Here is a 23,641-nt window from a genome sequence, read left to right on the forward strand (position 1 = left end):
TCAATTTGTGCTGCTAAATCCTGCAACCTCCTGTAGTGAAACCCAGCGCAGGGTATCAAAGAGCCTAGACTGGTGGGCACTTACTCACACTCACTGTCTGGGACTACTCCTGGGCAAATGCTCACCAACACGAGAAAGGGCTACAAACTGGAATTTTAAACCCAATTCCTCCCCCTCCCCATTCCTTGGGCTGTCAGATCATTAATTAAGTTGACATCTCACTATAATAAGACACTGTCAGTAAGATACAGTAACATTAAAACAATATGACAACAGCAGTCCCCTTTTATTAATCAATGTCCACACTTACCTGCCTCATTTTAGTTTAACAATTGAAGGGACAATGCTGTTAAATTAAAGCAATTTCTCTGTGATTCCCCTACCACAAACAGCATGGGGGAAAAAACATCTTACTTGAGGAAGTCTGTTTCCCTCTGGATTCTCATTGTCTGGGTGCTTGTTAGACTTTTTCTGCTACACACTGCGGAACTAATGAGCTGAAATAAAGATGGTTCTTTAAGGTAGTGAAACATGCACTGTAAAAATATTAATTTGATTATAAATGACTTATTACCTATAGCCTGATCTACACTGAAAAGTTAGATTGGCATAGCTACTTTGGCAAGGGATGTAAGAAACCACACCCCTGACCAATGTAGCCAAGCCAACCTAACCCGCGGAATAGATGCAGCTATGGCAATGGAAGAGAGCTGTCAACACAGCTGACTTCGTTTGGGGAGGTGGGGTTCCGACACTGACAGAAAAACCTCTTCTCTCAGTACAGGCTGTGTGTACGCTGCATTAGTCTCCAAGTACATTTACAATTAAGAGACTATGCCAGCATAACCCCAAAGTGTATATGCAGCCTACTCCAATGAAAGGGTTTTTTCCCATCAGTGTAGGAAGTCCACCGCCCTGAACTAAGTTAAGTACGTCGATGGAGGTATTTTTCCATTGACATAGTTGAGTCTGCACTTGAGTTTAAGTCAGCATAGCTATGTCTGAGGAGTATGTCTTTTCCACACCCCTGACCAATGTAGCTATGTCCACCTAACTTTTCAGTGTAGAACAAAGGGCTGGTCTACACTGAAAAGTTAGGTTGACCCAGCTACATCCCCATATGAATGCTTATTGTTCAAGATAAAACTCACTGCAATTCAGAGGCTTCAGGTAAGGCCTGCTAAACCAGTGAATTTCATCTGTGATCCACAATAAGACCTCCAGCTCCTGATAAAATAAATGTGAGTCTTACTATTTACTTTAATGAGAGCAGGATCAGATCCTCCATTTTAACAATTTCACCTGTATTTAACAAACAGAAACTACTACTGCTGCGGGTCTATCAATCACTAACGAGTTAGAAAGAGAAACAGTAAGAGTCAGTCATCAATAATGTGCTCTGCCTCATCAGTCTTTACTGATGGCTGAGTTCTGCTTTGGACGTTCCTAGAATTGTGTATTACAGGCCTGTCACAACCAGCTTGTTTAAATCAGTACTGTACAGTATAGGCAGCGAAGTGAACTAGATGGAAAAAGGAATGAGGATGACTACGAAAGCTTCAAATATTTTTAATTGTTTAGGGCTCAGTTCTCATCCAGTCCTGCATGGCTGTGCAGGAGATCAGGTCTATGGGCTTTACTGTTCCCTCAGGTCACCCTGCAGGGCTCACTCATCATAAATCGTGACCTGGGGGAACAGTAAAGCCCATAGACCTGATATTGACCCCAGCAAGCGAGTGCATGGGGAGCGAGAAGGGCCCTCAACCTGCACCCTTTATACACCAGCCAGCAACCATGCTGGTTCTGGAAATGGGCCAACCCAACCAACTTCCCCTGCCTCCAACTGGCTGCAGGGCAGGAGCTCTGGAGGAACTGTGATTCATAGGGCTGTCTCTGACTCACAGCTCCTTTCTGGAGCTATTCCCTCACACTGGGCTGAGAGTCAACTCTCAGCCTAACCCTTATTGTTTCCCCTAGGTAACTGTTTCACTTACCTGGGACTGGTGTGTTGGTGGTGATGAGATGGACTTTTCTCCATAACCTTGTGTTTCCGAATGACCACTCACGAACCGTGGCCCTTTCAAAGACTTGTGTACAGTTCTTCTCTCTACCTCCAAGTCTAAAATTAGAGGAAAATTTCATCCCATCATTCCTCTATCATGCACTTCAGAAAAACATGGGATTTGGTTAACATTGTGCCATGTTATCCCAGGATCACATCCCAATATCTAAGAACAGTTCTAGCCATTTTGGAAAAGGTTATTTGGCAAACAGTTTTCTGGTAGTGGAAATCTATCACAAGTTCCTCACTAACGAAGTGTTTCCTTTTGCATTTTCCCCTAAATTAAGATTTTCTCCTTTCCTAAAACCTCCATCCAAAAGTAAATTAGTGAGCGATGGCATTAGGATCTTATGCTCTTAAGCAGGCTCATTTATCATAGCTATGGAACAATCAGCTTTATTTATAGCATGAATAAAATCTGAGTTAAGTTTTCATTTTTGCCTTGTGGTATAATCCTGCACTCCTTATGCAGGCAAAACTCTGAAGGCCCTTGACACAATTGTGTCTAAGACATCTGAAACTCCCATTAACTTAAATGTCTGTAGTGTTATTGTGGCTGTGTTGGTCCCAGGATATAAGAAAGATAAGACAGGTGAGGTGATAACTATTATTGGACCAACTTCTGTTGGTGGATGGTACAAACTTTCAAGCTTCAAAGAGCTCTTCTTCAGGTCTGGGGAAGGTAAACAGAGTGTCTAAGCTAAATACAAGTTGGGACAGATTGCTAAGCATAAGGGGTTCTACAGCACATGGGAACTCACAGAGAATGCTCAGTCTCTGAGATATCTGTGAGATTATCTGCAGTTTCCTGCAGAGAACAGTAAAATACACTCCTACCAACTACTTTCAGTGGGGTTAAGGTCCAATTTGGCTTTAATGCAGTCATACCTTGAAACTCTTGGGCTGTATCATTCCAGCTGGATTTGCTTTCCACATTCACTCCTTTCTTTTTTAATTTTGTGACAGACAGTCCACCTTCCAGCTCCTATGTATACAAAGATTACCTGTCTATAGTCACACATGCACACTCCTTAAAACACTGAATTCAAACACGTGCCTGTGCTCAGTCTAGTCATCACTCGCCTCAATTATTGTCGCCTCATCTCCTTCGGCTTCCCTGACAACAATATCATTTCCCTCCAGTATGCCTTAGGTTATGTCTACACTACAGCGCTATTGTAAAGTATCTCATGTAGCTCCTCTATGCTGATGGGAGAGAGGTCTCCAGTCGGCTTAATTAAACCACCCCCAAAAAGTGGCACTAGCTATGTTAGCGAGAGAACGTGTCTCGCCGACATAGCACTGTCTGCACCAGTGCTTCTGTCAGTGAAATTTCTGTTGGTCAGGAGGTGATTTTTTTCACACCCATGACCGACAAAAGTTTTACCAACAAAACTGTGTAGACATAGCCTAAAACACAGATGCTAAAATGATCATCCTTCCCTTACCCTAACTACATGAAAACTCCCCTGAAGTGACTTAGGAGGTGTCCAGGACTTTGGGTTGGGAAAGGAAAGGTATGGAAGGAGGAGGGTTGTCACTGCACTACCAGACCACCCTCAAAGTATAAATTTCTTCCTAACCAATGAGATTTGTACCCTGTGGAGATAGAAAGTGGGTGCAATCTCAGCATGTGGTGGAGTGCAAGAACTATAGTAGTGCCAAGCAGTTGCACTTGGTGGTGGTGGTGTACAAGTGGGACCAGATTTCTTGTGCACATTCCCCCCTTGCACACCCAAGCAGCAGGGCACAACCAGGCTCTGAGTAAGAATTTCAAGATTTGGCCCTTTCTGGACGTCTCGTTTTCAGATGGTTAAATTTTTCTAATGAGATCAGAACAATCCCAGAGAAAACATTACTGGATACGTTGAAGTATTATTTCCAAACAAAGTTTCTGTATAAACCTTTCAGTTAAACACAACATTCCCTGAGCAGGATGAATGGCAAATGTAAGTTACTAGCAACTGAAACAAAACCATTCTTGCATAATATCAGCAGCTCATAAGTAAAAGAGATGTATCACAATAGTTTTAATTGGCTGTCCCAATAAAGAACCAACCATTTGAACTTTCATAGATTTCAATACCAGAAAAGGCTGAAAACAACAAAGCTGGGCAGATAAAGAAATAAAAGTAATGAAACTATCCAGCTACCTGGATTTTGTCTCTCTGTAATAGAATACAAAATGTTATGGTTAAACAGGGATTTACCATTGCTGTAACTTGCCTGGTTGGTGAGGTCTTTCAGAAAATTCTCATCATTATCTTCATCAGCAAAGAGTATGTTTGGAGGCTCATATTCTACCAGAAATACCTTTGTTACAATGGCACTCTCCCTGCAGTCTCTGAAAGTTAATAATCAAAAGGCTATAGATAGCTATAGCACAAAATTATGGGTACTATTAGAAAGGAAATCAGTGGTGAAAATGGGTCTTTTATTGAAACTCCTCCCGCTAGCCAGATTACTATTTCACCAAGCTGCCATGATACCTTCATACTCCCAATCAATCTGTGCTTTTAAAAAACGATAGGAATTCTATTTATGATGAAAAATTACCAGTTTAAAATGATGAAAATATGGATAATTTTAATACCTGGTTCCCTTTCACATAAGATATTCCTGATATACCTTAAACCATGTCTCCTTCTGTCCTTGTTACTGTACAACTCCCTTGTGCAGGGGGGAAAGGTGATATGCTCCACATTATACATAATGCCACATGAAATGGGAGCACTTACCTCCAAAGAAGAAAAGGAGTACTTGTGGCACCTTAGAGACTAACAAATTTATCTGAGCATAAGCTTTCGTGAGCTACAGCTCACTTCATCAGATGCCATCGGACGCATCCGATGAAGTGAGCTGTAGCTCACGAAAGCTTATGCTCAAACAAATTTGTTAGTCTCTAAGGTGCCACAAGTACTCCTTTTCTTTTTTGCGAATACAGACTAACACGGCTGCTACTCTGAAACCTCTTAACTCCAAAGCTGAACCACATTTAGCTTGCCATTCCATACCATTCATTATATGTCATTGCTGACACTTGATACCACAGACATTCACTGTCCATGCCATTCATTTAGCAGGGAATGAAGAGCTGAGAATGTGTCTTTTCACAATCACAACAATAAAAAAAAAATGTATGGTCTGGACAGCAATACCAAGAACTATATATAAGCCTTGATTCTGCATGTCCTTGCACAGGGAATGCACGGTAGTTTCACTCCAGGGCAAGTATAAGCAAAGGCAATTTGTCCCTGATCCATGGTTGGGGCCCTAAGCACACTGCAATACAAGTAATTACTATATGATAATAATAATAAATGTTCTGGCATAGAAGATACTGATGTCCATACAGAGGAATACATGAATATTAATTAGATTGTAAGCTCTTTGGAGTAGGGGCTGTCTTTCTGTTCTGTGTTTATACAGCACCTAACACAATGGGGTTCTGGCCCATGACTGGGACTCCTAGGCACTACAGTAATGCAAAAAAATTACAATAATTATAATGCAATATAGACAGTGCTGCTTACTTGGTGACTGCCAAAGCTTTTACTGTTATTTTCCCATCAGGTAATGTGATAGGTCCTTTATACTTAAAAGTGTTATGTTCTCCATAGCCAGGTCTCCTAAAGAGTTCTGGTTTACTTCCATCTAAAGTGTAATATATAGTGACATCAGGAGTATCTGAAAGACATGAATAAGATAATTACCAAAACTTTATTAGAACTGTTCAAAAATAAGCCTCACTCCTGCAAATGCCTTCACATATGCTTAATATACTCACATGAGCAACATAAGGATGTGAGTAAGGGATTGCAAGATTAGGGCCATAAAGTGTGTTTTGTTTTTTTCCTTTCCCTCTCTCCTCACAAAATTTGGTGACAAAATAATCACAATTTCATTACAGGCCATTCATCTTCTCACAAAAAAGTTGCAAAAAGGGTATGTGAAAATATGCACAGGTTCTACATGTGGCATGTTCGGATATGAAAAATGATCATGGTTGAAATATAAAAGTTGGAATTTCAAAACTGAGACTCTTGCTAACAGATAGGACCTTTTCAGTGAAACTGACCCATGCTATTTTCAAGTACCAGTTTTGCAAAATCACAAAACGCAAAATTATCAAATTCTAAGGTTTTCATATTTCATTGTGAATATGGAACAGACACAATAGCACAGAAATATAAGGCCCGGATCCTGCAAACACTGACACATTTGAGTTACGTTACACACGAGTAGCCCTATTAGCTTCAATGGGACTAGTCACATGAATGAAGTTAAGCATGTGCACGTTTGCAGAATAGAGATGTAAAGGATTAATTTATGCAAGGTATTTATGAAAATACATACTCATCAAAATCACAATAAAATGTGAACGCAAACACAGTATCAAAAAGTGAGAGTGAAATGACAAAATAAAAAGAACAGGGTTTATAGAACAGATTTAAAGCTGTTGTTTATACCTGATTTTATTTCTACATGTGTATTTGTGTCTATTTCATGTTTAGCCTTCCCTGGCAGAGGGAGTCGAAGTGGTATAATTTGAGGCACTGACACTGAACCAGCAGTCATTTTTCTTTGTAGTGATCTGAAAAAATAGCATATGTTTCTTTTAAAACGTAAGAGTAAAGCAGAATGAATCTTCATGCAATTCCACACTCCTATTCCACCTCCCTGAAAAGAGAGAACATTAGATGCAGTAAATTGTTAATCCATATAACAACAACATTCTTATTTGTTTTGCTGTCCATTGAAAATTTTTCCTATTGAACCCATCTGAACATGCTAAAAGCTAATCAAAATTTTGACCAGTTCTGCAACTCTGGAATTTTGGACAGAGTGTGAGAAAAGTACCACTACTTTCATTTCAATCTGATCTTCATTGCACGAGTTTAATTGATCTCTGCATACACAGCTGAAACCAGTTTTGCCAAGCTCAGCCCAGTCCATGAGGTGTCAGTGATACATGCTGGATCTGAGTGACAGTTCATGAGATAATCATGAAGAGTGTTGGCCTTGTTTATAATAGATGTGGCTCCATCCATCCGATATCTCATGCAGGAGAAATCAGCTACTTATTTCACTATGTCTATATGAGTGCCTACATGGAACCCAAGATTATTTGCTGAAGAGGACTAAAATAAGGCACTCTCTGCTATTCCTGAGTGGTGTCTCGCCTGCAGTATATTAGGACAAATGATGCTGAACATGATTTTGTCCTGGTTTACAATGGCCAGCACTGTGTCAATGAACTTAATAGCGAACAACTGTGCTTAGAGATGATAAAAGTGTATAATATAGACAAGCCCCTAATGTAGGTCTTGGGTGGTTATGTTCACAGCCAAAGGCATTGTCTACACTAGCAAGTTCTGGTTTTACAATCAACTTTCTAACCCCCCAACATGTGTGTAACATGTCACACATAAAACTACTACCCATTCTGCACAGACATTCATTCATTCATGAGAACACTGGGACTGCACTTGTTCCGATCAAGGGTAACTATAATGTAAATCTGCACTTTTGTATTGCCTGTACAGATAGCAAGCACTGTTATAGCAATTTCCAGCAGTGCCATTACTCCTCCCACCAGATTCGCCCTGGTGCAGCACATTTGCCGGAATCTGCCACCTCTAGCACAGGATTAACAGATGGCAGAATCTTTCCGATTGGTTTTCTACTATCCGCAGGTGGCCAGCTGACCACGCTGGTTTATTTGAATAGCTGGATGGCTCTTATGCACCTGAGGGAGGCAGAACCAAAAATTGTAATTGTGTTGGCGTACCGAGTAGGTTATTTTACCGCATTCAGAATAAATGCCAAAGCCAGGCAGCCACCCGCACCCCCTGGCTCTGGTTGTTCTACACGGCTCCCCACGCCCCCGACTTCCCCCACAACTGTTCCCGCCTTGCCCCGGACTCTGGATCCCCCTGCCCCGCATCAGGCTCCCTGGGCTCTGGACCCCCCAAACTGCGCCCACCCCATTCCGGGCTCTGGATACACCCCCACCAGGCTCCCCGGGCTCCGGACCCCCCAAACTGCGCCCGCCCCATTCTGGGCTCTGGATCACCCCCCCACCAGGCTCCCCGGGCTCCGGACCCCCCAAACTGCGCCCGCCCCATTCTGGGCTCTGGATCACCCCCCACCAGGCTCCCCGGGCTCCGGACCCCCCAAACTGCGCCCGCCCCATTCCGGGCTCTGGATCACCCCCCCACCAGGCTCCCCGGGCTCCGGACCCCCCAAACTGCGCCCGCCCCATTCTGGGCTCTGGATCACCCCCCCACCAGGCTCCCCGGGCTCCGGACCCCCCAAACTGCGCCCGCCCCATTCCGGGCTCTGGATCACCCCCCCACCAGGCTCCCCGGGCTCCGGACCCCCCAAACTGCGCCCGCCCCATTCCGGGCTCTGGATCACCCCCCCACCAGGCTCCCCGGGCTCCGGACCCCCCAAACTGCGCCCGCCCCATTCCGGGCTCTGGATCCCGCCCCACTCCGGGCTCGTCACCCCGGCTCCCACCCCAGACTCCAGTCACCCGCCACGCGGCTCCCTCCCCGTTACTCACCCGGCTCCCCCCGCCTCAGCCCCCGTTACCAGAGACGCTGTAACACCGGCAAGAAGACGGCCCCGGATTGGTCCACCTCCTGCGGCGCCATGGCAACCGGGTCCCCTCTGTGACGTCATCTCCCCTCGACCCGGTTGCGGGAACTGGCTGGGGTTCGCGCCGCCGGGGCAGCGTATTGCCCCGCGTCACTGCGGGCTGCCCCCCTCCCCCCGCCCGGGTCCCGGCTGCCATGGCCGAGGTGAAGGTGAAGCCGGAGGTCCCGGACCCGCTGGAGATAGAGAGCAGGTGCGGCCGAGGGGCCGGGGCCGGGGCCGGTCTGGGTGGGGTGCGGGCCCCCAGCGCCCGGGGAGTGGCCTGGGACGGAGCTGGGGGGCAGGGACGGTAGGGGGATGGGCAGAGATGGGGGCAGGGCTGGAGTGCAGCTGGGGTTAGGGTTGGGGTTCGGGGGCAGGCCTGAGAGGGGTTGTGGTGGGGCTGTGTGTTGTGATCTGACTCTGCTCCTCCTCTTCTCGCCTCCAGGATCATCGAGCTCTGCCACCAGTTCCCTCACGGCATCACCGACCAAGTGATCCAGAATGACATGCCCCACATGGAACCCCAGCAGCGGGCCATGGCTATCAACAGGCTGCTCTCCGTGGTAGGGTTCACCTCCCCATCAGTACAGCCCGTTCTGCGGTGCTGGAGGGATCGCACTGCCCTTCCATATGCATGCAGGCCATGGACTTCATCAGCCATTACCAGCGTAGAGCAGCTGCAGGGTTGGGCGTTGTGTATTAATCTTCTGTGATTTAGCAAAGTAATATGAGTGCATTTCTGTTAGCAACTGTAACTGCATCTCAAACCGCATTGGTATTGTTCTGTAATATAGGGATAACATGAAAGAACCATAGATTTACCTACCATTATTGAATCCTGTTGGTATCTGCTTTTAGAGGGAGGGTGCATCCTGGCCCCATGGAAGTCAAAGGAAGTTTTGCCATTGACTACAGGATTTCACCCAGTGTTTATTAGATTCCAGCTTTTAGGTCAAAGTGTATGGGATTATCTCATATCTTTTGATTTACTGTAGTTTTAGTTGCACATATTATAAGGCACATGTAACATATTATAAGGCACATGTAACCAATATAACTGAGTGCCATTCATATGCGAGCATGGAACCAACCAATATATTGCCCAAAATGGCGACAATGTTTCCTGCATTTCTCTACAGTAGCCTACTCAGCATCCCTGTGAGGATTTGAAGTGGTGATTAACAATTTCGCAGACCATCAGGGAAGTCCAAGCCTTGCTGTTATAGTTAAAGCCTTAATAACAAGACATAGAATCATAGAATCATAGAATCATAGAATCATAGAATATCAGGGTTGGAAGGGACCCCAGAAGGTCATCTAGTCCAACCCCCTGCTCAAAGCAGGACCAAGTCCCAGTTAAATCATCCCAGCTAGGGCTTTGTCAAGCCTGACCTTAAAAACCTCTAAGGAAGGAGATTCTACCACCTCCCTAGGTAACGCATTCCAGTGTTTCACCACCCTCTTAGTGAAAAAGTTTTTCCTAATATCCAATCTAAACCTCCCCCATTGCAACTTGAGACCATTACTCCTCGTTCTGTCATCTGCTACCATTGAGAACAGTCTAGAGCCATCCTCTTTGAAACCCCCTTTCAGGTAGTTGAAAGCAGCTATCAAATCCCCCTCATTCTTCTCTTCTCCAGACTAAACAATCCCAGCTCCCTCAGCCTCTCCTCATAAGTCATGTGCTCTAGACCCCTAATCATTTTCGTTGCCCTTCGTTGTACTCTTTCCAATTTATCCACATCCTTCCTGTAGTGTGGGGCCCAAAACTGGACACAGTACTCCAGATGAGGCCTCACCAGTGTCGAATAGAGGGGAACGATCACGTCCCTCGATCTGCTCGCTATGCCCCTACTTATACAACCCAAAATGCCATTGGCCTTCTTGGCAACAAGGGCACACTGCTGACTCATATCCAGCTTCTCGTCCACTGTCACCCCTAGGTCCTTTTCCGCAGAACTGCTGCCGAGCCATTCGGTCCCTAGTCTGTAGCGGTGCATTGGATTCTTCCATCCTAAGTGCAGGACCCTGCATTTATCCTTATTGAACCTCATTAGATTTCTTTTGGCCCAATCCTCCAATTTGTCTAGGTCCTTCTGTATCCTATCCCTCCCCTCCAGCGTATCTACCACTCCTCCCAGTTTAGTATCATCCGCAAATTTGCTGAGAGTGCAATCCACACCATCCTCCAGATCATTTATGAAGATATTGAACAAAACGGGCCCCAGGACCGACCCCTGGGGCACTCCACTTGACACCGGCTGCCAACTAGACATGGAGCCATTGATCACTACCCGTTGAGCCCGACAATCTAGCCAGCTTTCTACCCACCTTATAGTGCATTCATCCAGCCCATACTTCCTTAACTTGCTGACAAGAATGCTGTGGGAGACCGTGTCAAAAGCTTTGCTAAAGTCAAGAAACAATACATCCACTGCTTTCCCTTCATCCACAGAACCAGTAATCTCATCATAAAAGGCGATTAGATTAGTCAGGCATGACCTTCCCTTGGTGAATCCATGCTGACTGTTCCTGATCACTTTCCTCTCCTCTAAGTGCTTCAGGATTGATTCTTTGAGGACCTGCTCCATGATTTTTCCAGGGACTGAGGTGAGGCTGACCGGCCTGTAGTTCCCAGGATCCTCCTTCTTCCCTTTTTTAAAGATGGGCACTACATTAGCCTTTTTCCAGTCATCCGGGACTTCCCCCGTTCGCCACGAGTTTTCAAAGATAATGGCTAAGGGCTCTGCAATCACAGCCGCCAATTCCTTCAGCACTCTCGGATGCAATTCGTCCGGCCCCATGGACTTGTGCACGTCCAGCTTTTCTAAATAGTCCCTAACCACCTCTATCTCTACAGAGGGCTGGCCATCTCTTCCCCATTTTGTGTTGCCCAGCACAGCAGTCTGGGAGCTGACCTTGTTAGTGAAAACAGAGGCAAAAAAAGCATTGAGTACATTAGCTTTTTCCACATCCTCTGTCACTAGCTTGCCTCCCTCATTCAGTAAGGGGCCCACACTTTCCTTGGCTTTCTTCTTGTTGCCAACATACCTGAAGAAACCCTTCTTGTTACTCTTGACATCTCTTGCTAGCTGCAGCTCCAGGTGCGATTTGGCCCTCCTGATATCTTTCCTACATGCCCGAGCAATATTTTTATACTCTTCCCTGGTCATATGTCCAACCTTCCACTTCTTGTAAGCTTCTTTTTTATGTTTAAGATCCGCTAGGATTTCACCATTAAGCCAAGCTGGTCGCCTGCCATATTTACTATTCTTTCGACTCATCGGGATGGTTTGTCCCTGTAACCTCAACAGGGATTCCTTGAAATACAGCCAGCTCTCCTGGACTCCCTTCCCTTTCATGTTAGTCCCCCAGGGGATCCTGGCCATCTGTTCCCTGAGGGAGTCAAAGTCTGCTTTCCTGAAGTCCAGGGTCCGTATCCTGCTGCTTACCTTTCTTCCCTGCGTCAGGATCCTGAACTCAACCAACTCATCTTGAATCTTGCTCTAAAAGTGACCAGGCCTGAGTCCTAATATAGATGTATATGTCAGAATTGAAGTCCAGATGCAAGAAGCCACCACTGAGAACACTCTGCACTTATCTCTCACATGCTTCATGCTTGGGATATACAGCAGGTGTTCCCTCTGAGCACAGTTATGTGGCACATGGGAAGAGCATTCTTTGAGATAACTGGGAGCCTAGAGTATTTAGGTTTCCACCTGTAAATTAATTGGCAGGCAATGTAGAAAATTATGCACTGGTGTAGTATTCTTCCGTCAGTTTGCCCTACCTAAAAAGGTAGATCTTCAAAGTTAGTCCAAGTTAGACCATCTTGAACTTTTCCTGCCTTGAGGTAACAGACATAGGTAATCATGGCAAAGCCTGCCACCATCTCTTGGCCAGCTGAAGATGAAAGAATGTGTTCTTACTCACAGCTGTTATATGGAAGTCTGGGAATGATAAGGAGGAGAATCTAGCAGTATCCTGAGAATGTGAATTATTCTGACAGTAGGTGGGTAAATTTACTCAACTGAAGGAACTGTCACAATTTTTACTGCAGTTTAGAACTCTTTTTCATACGTATGGCATCACCTCCATCTTACCTGAGCTGAGCCTAAGTAATTTTTTTTTACATTGACTTATGTTTTCAGGCTAACTGTTGGCTATGTAAATGAGCAATTAAAAAAATGATTCAAGGGACATGTTACTGCAGACTGAGAGAGGTGCATGCTGGAGCTTTACATTCTTTGTGCCATGTTGGAAGACGAAAGAGTAGATTTCTACATTTTAGTTAATGACACGTGTTGCAGAAAGAGACCAGGAGCAATGTCAATAACCTCTAGCAGCTGGATGATAAATGGACAGGATATTTCCTGAGCAGAGCTGTCTAAAATGGCCTTGTGTTTCCAAAGGATAAAAATGTATTTTGGTCTGTTTTTTATTTAGGCAAAACTAAATGAGATTTCATGTTTAAAAGGTAAATGTCAAGCTCTTAATAATAGTATTTGTGCCTGTCTCTTTCAGGGACAGCTAGATCTTCTCAGGAGCAACACTGGCCTTCTCTACAGGATCAAAGAGTCTCAAAATGCTGGGTAAGCTTTATTTTGTTGAAGGGTCAGGCATTTGATCATAGTTCTCATGCACTCTCCCAGTGCAATCGTGGTGATGGTAGTAATCATCAAGTGAAGTGTTATTCAGCCATTCATTCCAAGATGGCACATTTACTTGCTTTGGGCCCTATCTTGTAAATGCTCTTGGAGGTCATGCTTCCCACTGTGAATAGTTGCATTGAAGTGGGATTACATGGTGTGGGAAGCACTATTGCTGGTAGTAAAGCCCCCCATCAGGTGATCTGATCCATGCAGGCAGTCCTGTATGCCCAAGTGGAGTCCCACTGAAATCAGTGGGGCTCTGCTGTAGGTCCAGGGGTCTGCCTAGATGGAGCAGAGTGCAGGATCAGGCCCTATATTTGTAACAGTCATCCAACCCCAAGTATATTACTCTGCATACTAAATGGAGGTTTTATTTGGTTCATAAAATGTGCCTGTACAAAACTGAATAAAGACATACTCTGTTTGCTTCAAAGAAGGAAAATCCCTCAAACCTAACAGTCTTCCCCACTCCACCACCACCCTCAAATGCGCACACACCTAATCCACCCTTTCAAATGCTTCAAAAAAGAGATGAACCTCCCACTGTGGCCTGGAGCTTGGCAGAATCAGGCTGTCTTAGACCAGTGGGGAAAGCAAACTTCAGAGCTGAGAGCACTTTGCTGCACCTTCCCAGATGTTCCATCCAGAGGCTGCTTATTTTGGGTAAGATTTTATTCGGGATTGAGCTACTGCAGTTGTAGGTGAGCAATTGGTGGTCGTGGTAGTGGTGGGGAAACCAGAGTACTGCACCAACAAAATGCTGACAGTTACTTTGGCTGACTTGCCATGACATGTAAGAAACAATAAAAGCTGTCTGTAATAACAAGGAACTGCAATAACCAGCTAGTGCCAGCTGCTTTCTTTTTATGTAATTGAATTCATTTTATAGTTTTGCTTTCCACAGTTTAAAACAAATCTAGTTTACTTCTGTCCAACCTGCTGGACATTCACAATAACTAACACCTATCCCTTTTGTAATCTGTCCTTTACAGTAAAATGAAGGGATCTGACAATCAAGAGAAGCTGGTCTATCAAATTATAGAGGATGCAGCCAACAAAGGTGACTTATTCAAGGGCTATTATAATTTTATTCATAACTAGTTGCTTAGCATGTATTTGGGGAAAACTGTGTGTACTATTTCTCAATACTCAAGAATTAAAGGCATGGTAATAAACAACGAAAGCATTACTAACTCTAGCTTCTTTACTATAGTTGTTTTAAAAGCATCTGTTTGAGGTGTTACATGCTTAACTAAAGCTAAAAATAAACAAGTAAAGTATCAGTATCCACATTAGGACTTGAGTCAATTCCTCTCCCGGCTCCTTCTGTGACTAAAAAGTACAAATTCCCTATAAAATACGCTCCCCTGCTGGACTGTTTCATATCCCAAACTCTCTGAGAGAGCCTAGGAAAACAGATGAGCCTTGCAGCATACGAAGGCCAAGAAACTGGGATTCTATCAGACTGAGGAGTGAAGGGATGAGAGTTCCAGAACCAAGACAAAATGTTTTCCCCATTTTTTGGCCAAGTCTATTGACAAAATAGAACTCACCTGTATGAGCTCTCAGAGCAGGCAAGCTTTTGTTATAACAACTGTAGGGAGATGTTTGAATAATACGCTACACAGTGCATCCTATTTAGGTAGTGTTCAAGCAACATTGTGATGCTAATTCTGAATCGGAAAGGAACAGCTCGAGCCTTGGCTTGAACATAAGAACAAATGTAATGTGCCTGACACTTGTAATGCTCTATTCATATTCATTTGAATTCAGCTTTCCTTTTTTTTCATTTTAAACAGGTATTTGGAGCAGGGATATTAGATACAAAAGTAATCTACCTTTAACAGAGATCAACAAGATACTGAAAAACTTGGAGAGCAAGAAACTTATTAAAGCTGTTAAGTCTGTGGCGGTGAGTAATCTATAGTTTTAAATACTTGAAATACTGTATATACTGCAAAGTATGTTTGTTAGATCAGGTGACTGGCAGTCAAGAAACTTGGGTTATTCTCCCAGCTATGACACTGACTCTCTGTGACCTTGAGAAGATCATTTAACTTCTCTGTACCTCAGTTTGCTCCTCTATAAAATGGAGCCAATACTTTAACTATGTTGTAAAGCACTGATGGTCTCAGATATAAGGCATTATCTAAGTTCAAATATTAGAGAAGAGTAGAGGTGCAATAACTTTAGCAAAGCGTTGCTGGTATCCTTTATTCAAAACAGTAGGAATCATAATAACCCTTATCACAATTGTCTCTTCTGCTATTAGAGTGCACTGCTTAGGCCAAACTAAAACTTCTGTGCTTTGCTCTTTCCAGACTATCCCACAGTCAAAATTTTCTTTGGACATAATTTCTCTTAAGTGGGGGAGAGTTTTTAACCTGCTGATTATTATAACTGTGATTCAGGAAAACATTCCTATTCAGGACAGACTTAAAAGACATGCCTAAGTGCTTTCCTGAATCAAAGCCTATACTAATAACATGACTTCAATGGAGTTGAAAAAGCATCTAATCCAGTTTATAAATACTTGATTTGGAATATGTAAGCCATTTATGAGATGGCTTTGTGAAGTGTCTTCATCCTTCATTTATTGCAGAATCCAGGGGCTTTATTGGGGCTGCTGCATGTTCTGAGTTTTTTTTCATGTCTTGTCATAGTTAATGAAGCTTCAGAAATGCTCACTTTCAAATGTGTTCATTAGGCACTTGTGTTTTAGTGCAGTGTTGCTACAGCCTTCTTGTCAGTCCCAGGATATTAGAGAGACAAGGTGGGTTAGGTAATATATTTTACTGGACCAACTTCTGGTGAAGAGAGAGAGAAGCTTTCAAGCTACACAGAGCTCTACGTGAGGTCTGTGACTGAAGCAGAGCTCTGTGTAGCTTGAAAGCTTCTCTCTCTCGTCACCAGAAGTTAGTCCAGTAAAATATATTACCTAACCTACTGTTCTGGGCCGAGGTGCTCAAAGCACCACAGGCCTGGCAGGAGTACTCTGAAAACATGAGGCTTACACACAGCTGTGAGTTATTGGCTTTACTGAAGGTTAGTGACCCACCCGCAACAGGGACTCCAAGCGTTGCAGTCATGGAGGCAGGGAACCTAGCACACCAGAGCTCTGCCTGAGACGGAGTCCGACGGAGGGGCAGACGGTCAGCGTTAATAACACTACATAAAAACAGCTAATGAATATAGAATTAGGTACTTCCAAAAAGGGGGTTTCCGCTACCTGGTGAAAGGCCACGCAAAGCAACTGGAATCGGTCAACGGCCGGTTCCAGCTGGTTTCCTGTGTCCTGCAGTAACTTTCTATGTCCTACAATAACCTCTCAGCTGGAGAAAGTGGAAGTTCCCTAGCTAGGCCGTAACAAAGTCTTCCGCAGTCCCTTACACCTACGTTGTCTTTCTAACTTGTTTAGTGTAATAAAACCCTTTTCCTGTTCATAGTACTGAATTCATGTTCACCATCCTGTGCAAAACCTTGGGTACCGCTTATTGCCTACAGCATAATACATTGCTCTGGAATTACCAGAGCAAGATTTATAATTTATAGCTAAAGGTACACGTTTATATTTAAAAATCTTAAGATTAACTTCTCTAATTTAAAGATGCCATTGTATAACTTCAAGAATCAACCCTCTGAAGTTTTATAGTCCCACTGTATTGTATGTGTAAAGTTACCTGACTCTGTATTTCATCTCAGACAATGTCCCGTCGTAGCTGCCATGAGTCAAAAAGCAGAATGAGTGTCCTTTCCACAAAGAGTAAACTCTCAGAAGTGATTTTAAACTGGAGCTGATTTAACTGGGAAATGTTCATAGTGGGCCAAAACTGCTGTTTTGGCTATGTCTAGGACTAGTTCTGCATTAAACAATTTTAAAAGCGGTTTCTCATCCCCTTTAGACTAGGTCATCAGGCATGCTTAATCATCATACTATTATAGGAGGGATAGCTGAACCGCATTCTGACCTGAAGGAGGGCCAAAATCAGGCTCAGAACTTGGAAGGACATTAGATAACAGGCTAAATTCAGATCTTTTGCAGTTTCATTGAAATGAAGTTGTAGCGATTCACATCCGAGCCTGAATCTGTCCCATTTTCTTTAAAACCCTTTATCTTTGTGTAGTTTTGTTTCCCTTTGCCAGCCCTGCTCCATAAAACAATTTTGAGAGTCAGAATCCAAAAATACGACCTCCTCTTTAACCCCGGTATTCTTGGAGTGCAGATAGTGTTCATAATAGTTTGCTGCAGCTATGCACTTCCCCATGTTTCAGGGCATATGGCACTACATGGATTGTTCCTATGCATGTTTAAATAAAATTTTCCCTTCATGGAAGATTTTCAGCTATTAAAAAAAAGTGTGTATTGTTCAATAGGCCTCAAAGAAGAAGGTGTACATGTTATATAATCTGCAGCCTGACCGGTCCGTGACTGGTGGGGCCTGGTACAGCGACCAAGACTTTGAATCTGAATTTGTGGAGGTGTTAAACCAACAGTGTTGTAAATTCTTACAGACTAAGGTGAGGGATTGTTACAGATTAACCTATCTTTGATTGTTTTTACAAGTAATTGCTTTTCCTTTAAAAACTGGTGGAAGAAAAGTTTGTATACAGTTGTTAATATAAAAATAGGTGGACTTTGTTATGTAGTTGCTGGACCATAATTCTTTATTGGCATTTTTCTAATTTAATTGCCACTGCAAATGCATGCAATGGATCATTCATCTTAATAAACCCATAATTTGTAACTTTTAAAAGAAAAGAAGCATCATTCCCCCAGATTCATATCTCAAACTGAGTATCGAAGAATGTAGAAACAAATTAGCAAAGGTCAACTTTCCCATACTACCTCAGTTGTGCAAAAAAGTTGTCAGCCCTGATTATTGTGGACTGTGCCTAGAAAGTGTTACTCCCTATCCATTCTACAGGGAAAGCCCAACCTCCATCCTCTGAGTCCTAGTTAGATCGTGTCAATTTCCCTTTCCCTCCAAAATATACATTACAGGCCACTGGCTATGGCTGAGGCTTTTCCATAGTCGGGAAGCTCATAATGATGGTGCCTACGTTCTAACTCCTCATGTCAATATAGTGTTTCATGTTACTGTATATAGTGTTAACTTGTAATTTGCCACTTACTGTTCATTGTGCAATATGTATCTAGGATTATTCCATTTGTTGACAATCATCTGCTTAAAACAGCAGCGGGGAACCTTTTTTCTATCAGGGGCCATTGATCCCCAGAAAAAATCAATTATGGGCCACAAACAGCCCCGCTGGTGGTGGGGAAGGTGCGCGCGGAGGCTCTGGGCTTCCCCTAGGGTTGGCAACTTTCTAATTGCACAAAACCGAACACCCCCCCCCCACACACACACACACACTTCTTTTAGACCCCACCCCACACTCACTCAAGCCCCCCCTCCCTTAGTTGCTCCCTCTCCTCCACCTTCACTCATTTTCACTGGGCTGGGGCAGGGGGTTGGAGTGCGGGTGGGGGTGAGGTTTCCAGCTCGGAGTTCCGGGGTGGGGCCAGAAATGAGGGGTTCAGGGTGTGAGAGGGGGTTCTGGGATGAGGACAGGTGGTTTGAAGTGCGGGAGCGGGCTCAGGGCTGGGGCAGGGGCAGGGGTTTGAGGTGCGGGCTCCAGCCAGGCGGTGCTTACTTCAGGCAGTTCCCGGTCAGTGGCGCAGCGGGCCTAAGGCAGGCTCCCTGCCTGTCCTGGCTCCGCGTTGCTCCTGGAAGCAGCTGCTGTGTCCAGCCCCTAGGCAGAGGCGGAGCCAGGCAGCTCTGTGCAGTGTGCACTGTAGGCACTGACCCCGCAGCTCCCACTGGCCGCGGTTCCCAGCCAATGGGAGCTGCGGAGCCAGCACTGGGGGTAGGGGCAGCACACAGAGCTTCTCTGATCACCCATGCACCTAGGGGCCGCAGGTACATGCAGTCCACTTCGGAAGATGTGCGGAGCCAGGACCGGCAGGGAGCCTGCCTTAGCCCCGCTGTGCCACCGACCAGACTTTTAATGGCCTGGCAACCCTAGTTTCCCCCCGCAGTGGGGTGAGCCGGTGCTCGCAGCTCCAGCCCCGCGGGGCAGTGTGGAGGCTTAGGGTTTCTTGCCCATGGCGCCAAGACTTGCCACAGGCTGGATGAAATTAAGCGGGGGGCCAGATTCCCCTCCCGGCTTAAAACTTGGCAGAGATTGTCTGGAAATTGCCTCTACAATGGTTTAAAAGCAGCTTGTTGTATACCTAGAGACATTCTCTTCACAGGGAGCACTGACTGCGTATGTCGCACTCTCCCCTCCATGCTTTCCCAGGCAGAAGCAGCTCGCGACAGCAAACAGAACCCTATGATACAGAGAAACAGTTCGTTTGCATCATCCCATGAGGTGTGGAAATACATTTGCGAGCTGGGCATCAGTAAGGTCAGAATGGCGTTTAATTTACCACCTTTCAAGTTGCTGCCGAATGGCTAACCTTTGGAATTGGGCCCCAAGATCTAGTTTTGGTGCCTGACTTGATGCATCCAAGTTTGCACATTGGGCTCTTATATTGCAGTGTGTATGAAGTAGGGGGTTCGTGCTGCATTACAGCCCAGAGTCAATATAGGCTGGGATTTCCAAAGGCACCTAAGGGAGTTAGGTATCCAGTGCCCAGTCAATGCGAGTTGGGACCCATTTTCTTTTGGCAATCCCAACCACAGGGAATTTTATAATTGCTCTGTTGGAATTTTCCTATGAACATAAACTGAGATTCTTGAAGTCAGCTAGGAATTTAGCCACACAATTTTAATGGGAGATGGGTAACAAATTCCTAGCTGCCTTCAAAAACCTCCACCATAATAATGTAAGAGCAAGAAAACAGCCATGGGTTCCCTGTTAAGTAAAGATCTGGCACAGCCCTGGTCAAGCTTCCCCTGCTGGCCACTCACCAGGCTGCTGTGTTCGGACTCACACTGGATCTATATGCTCTAAAGCTCCCGTTGCTCACTGGGTAGGCTCTAGTTTAGCCGCACTCTCTGGCACCCTTCCTGGGTGCAGACTCTGTCTGGTGCCCTTTCTGGAAGTGGGACCCTATGGCCCTTCTGTCCTGGCCCTAGGACCGGTGCTGACCCCCAAGATATCTCAGTTGCTTTAGCATGCCCATTCCCAGAGCTTTTGCTTTGTGAACACTCTAGTTTACAGGCGTCACCTTCAGGGACGCATGATAGTTGAAGCGACTAGACACAGACTTTGTAAAAGGACTTCTAAAAAAGGACTTCTAGACAGTATGGAATATACAGATCCATAACAACAACAAATGCCTGTGTGCCATTCCCTGCCTCAGTTTCCTCACCACTCTTGAGAGTTCTATGGGATTTGGATCAGTGTCTCTTCAGGGTCCAAGTGCTCTCTGTTGAACTGCAATCCTCCAGCTCAAGGCTTCTCTAAATCATGGTGTGTGTGTTTCTCTCTCTCTCTCCCCTTCAGTGTCCTTCAGCTCCAGCTCATCTGACAGTCAACAAGGTTCCCTCTAGCTTATGACACCTGGCCCTTTATTCCTCTGTCTCCCTCTAAGTCCTCCTTCAACTTCTCACCCTTGTGTTTTTAAGTTTCTGCCCTGATACCTCTCTTTGTCCCCTTTTTGGGGATTTTCCACTCCTTAAAACCTTAACTATGTACAGACAAACGAGAAAAGTTGTTTCTCTGAGCATACAGCCATCCTGTTCTGTTTGGGCAAGATTATATTCAGGTGTTGATGGTCTCTAAAGGCCCTCCTAGTCAGAAATAGAGACTTGGCACTCCTCCCTGTTTCCTTAGAGGCAAGAACATCACAATGATAATCATAAGGGCTTAAACATTATGATTGAACATTAGATCATAATCTCAAACAGAATTCATAACCTGTACTTAGATATCCCAAATCATCAGAGGGTTATTGCATTGTATCTGAATTGTTGCAGACACTTGAGGAGTATGGGTGAATTCCACTTGGCAAATGTATCTGAAAGCTCAGCATTATTTTAAAAGAACTGTAAGAAAAACAGTGAAAACCTCACTCCTTGCTCTCCTCTTTTCCGCATAACTGCCATTCAGTATCCATGATTCAGTGAATTCTGTGCCTGTATCAAGGCTACACCAGACCTCGAAAGTCTTAGCAATGAGGAACGAACATCATCATTCATAAATGAGAGTTTATTTTCCTTTCTGCAGGAGTTATTGCTACACCTTTTCTCTAGTTGTTACCAATATTTTTTGTTATATTTTTACAAAACTGCCTTTAGGTCGAATTGTCAATGGAGGATATCGAAACTATTTTAAACACACTAATATATGATGGAAAGGTGGAGATGACCATCATTGCTGCAAAAGAAGGGACAGTTGGCAGTGTGGATGGACACATGAAATTGTACAGATCTGTCAATCCAATCATCCAACCCACTGGGTTAATCCGAACACCCTGTGGACTCTGCCCAGTAAGTTACTTAGTGAGTATGTGGAGGAAGAAGTACTTACTAATGTAGACCCGGGTCCGGCAAACACTTAGTCACATGCTTAATATTACACACAGGAGTAGTCCCGTTGACTTCAAAAAGTCAGTGGAGGTCACAAATGCTTTGGCTATGGAGTAAATAAAAGACTGATACTTTTATTTAGCCCATGATGTTTCCTATTTACACATTGCATCTCATCCCTTGATCGCATGGTAAAAGGACACTGTTAAGTCAAACATGCTCCAAAATGTAGTTTTTTATAAACAAATATCTGGGAGATCTAAGACCAGTAGAAACTGTTTTAATAATGTTTTGTTTTGTTTGATTTTTAATTCCAGTGGGAAGCTTATACAAGCACATGTCCTAGCTGAGTGACAGCCCAAACATTGTTGCATTGTTATAATGCATGTGAACCGAAAAGTGACACTACCTGGTTTATTTTCACTGTCCAAGATCAGAAATATAAAAAGCCTTGCCATAAGAAAGCAGAAATAAACACTAAATGGTTCTAAAACTCTTTAACTGTAATAATCGAAGGCTTTGAAAACATGAGTAGGAAATGTTTTCAAACCAGGGTTTTAACCGGACAATGTCCATTTAGCTTCTTTCAAGCCCCTCTCTCATTTTTAATATCTTTACCCTCATCCTACTCATTTATTAGTATAATGTTGAATGGAGTTTTTACAATGGGCTGTTTGTATTGATGTAATGATTTCTTGCACATCAAAGCCCCAGCATAGCTGTTGATTATTCCTGTTCTTTGCGATGGCACTGTGGTCTTGCCTAGTGGATAGGGAACTGAATGGGGAGTCCTAAAATGGGTTCTAATCCCAGCACTGTTCCCCTGTTGTATGCCCTTGGGCAAGTTATTTCACCTTTCTGTACCCCTTTGTCTTGTGTGCTAATTTATAAACTGTCCAAGGCTAGGACAGTAAATCACTGTGTGTACAGTCCCTGGGACAGTGGGGCCCTGATCCTGAGTGGGGCCTCTGGTGCTAGTGTAATATAAATAATAATCTCTATCAGGGTTGGGATTAGATGATCTCCTGGATCCCAGTCTTGTGTTCGTTTTACTCCTCCATGGAGCAAACAGTTCAGTTTTTTACTTCCAATTGTGTTGTGCTCACCACGTGTAAGGAAGTCTACTTACACCTGGTTTCATTTTACCACAGGTCTTTGATGACTGCCATGAAGGTGGTGAGATTTCTCCATCAAACTGCATTTATATGGCAGAGTGGCTAGAATTTTGATGGCAAGATAAGAACCATGGATTGTACCACTCTTTGCAGCCTACCTTGATGAACCAGTTTGCTTTTTAATCGTGGACTTGATTTTTTTTGTGAGTGACTTCAGGACATGATGTTAATTTTTTTTAACTACATGCAGAGAAGCAACACTTTGGTTTGTTAGCAGTCCTGATAATGGACCAAAAGTGATGCACTACTTGAGGTCAGGTCATTGATGGCAACCTATTCCCATTCTCGCACCAAAAAGGCATAGTGACTTGACAAACATGACAAAAGGACTGGGATGTAATAGAAAATCTGGGAGGGTTATGTATAGCTCTGTACTGAAAGTTATATTTTGAACATGAGAAAAGAAGTTGCTAGCTCTGATGTTTACAAAGAACTCTGATGTTCAAAGTGGTAATACCAAGCTGAGAGCACAGTCCGAAAGGCAGCACCTTACTCCAGTGGTAACGAAAGTCTGGTTGGAGACAAACATTGCATAACAAAGGCTCTGAGCACATTGGAAAGCATCACTCATTGATTCTTCCTTCTCCTCCTCTAGTGTTATAAATAAAACGCTATTTTAATATCAACAGG

General features: G+C 44.2%; 2 protein-coding genes across 5 annotated transcripts in view; one reads left to right on the plus strand and one right to left on the minus strand.

The window, feature by feature from the left end:
- The window catches only part of DZANK1 (double zinc ribbon and ankyrin repeat domains 1), a 38,278-nt gene extending 29,517 nt beyond the window's left edge, over positions 1 to 8,761 (minus strand). The window contains exons 1-7 of one of the 3 annotated variants that reach the window (XM_038396953.2): positions 8,631 to 8,761; positions 6,532 to 6,656; positions 5,596 to 5,749; positions 4,289 to 4,406; positions 2,951 to 3,047; positions 1,995 to 2,119; positions 415 to 497 (exon numbers count right to left, since the gene is read on the minus strand). In XM_038396953.2, the coding sequence (XP_038252881.1) occupies positions 415 to 497; positions 1,995 to 2,119; positions 2,951 to 3,047; positions 4,289 to 4,406; positions 5,596 to 5,749; positions 6,532 to 6,656; positions 8,631 to 8,749 (821 nt within the window). In that variant the 5' untranslated portion in view covers positions 8,750 to 8,761. Of the gene's footprint in view, positions 1 to 414; positions 498 to 1,994; positions 2,120 to 2,950; positions 3,048 to 4,288; positions 4,407 to 5,595; positions 5,750 to 6,531; positions 6,657 to 7,551; positions 7,860 to 8,630 lie in introns of those variants that run through there. The other 2 variants (XM_043512151.1, XM_043512150.1) reach the window with 2 other exon arrangements.
- POLR3F (RNA polymerase III subunit F) lies at positions 8,746 to 23,637 on the plus strand. 2 transcript variants are annotated; one of them, XM_038396961.2, is made up of 9 exons: positions 8,779 to 8,915; positions 9,150 to 9,267; positions 13,229 to 13,296; positions 14,349 to 14,416; positions 15,156 to 15,268; positions 17,731 to 17,874; positions 19,660 to 19,767; positions 21,606 to 21,797; positions 22,988 to 23,637. In XM_038396961.2, the coding sequence occupies exons 1-9, from the start codon at positions 8,860 to 8,862 to the stop codon at positions 23,063 to 23,065; spliced, it is 945 nt and encodes a 314-aa protein (XP_038252889.1). In that variant the 5' UTR covers positions 8,779 to 8,859; the 3' UTR covers positions 23,066 to 23,637. The 2 variants fall into 2 exon arrangements, with proteins under 2 accessions (XP_043368087.1, XP_038252889.1); XM_043512152.1 differs by lacking the exon at positions 19,660 to 19,767 and having other exon boundaries at positions 8,746 to 8,915.
- The last annotated feature ends 4 nt before the right edge of the window (positions 23,638 to 23,641 follow it).

The sequence above is a fragment of the Dermochelys coriacea genome, chromosome 3, assembly GCF_009764565.3.
Source record: "Dermochelys coriacea isolate rDerCor1 chromosome 3, rDerCor1.pri.v4, whole genome shotgun sequence".
Classification (NCBI taxonomy): Eukaryota; Metazoa; Chordata; order Testudines; family Dermochelyidae; genus Dermochelys; species Dermochelys coriacea.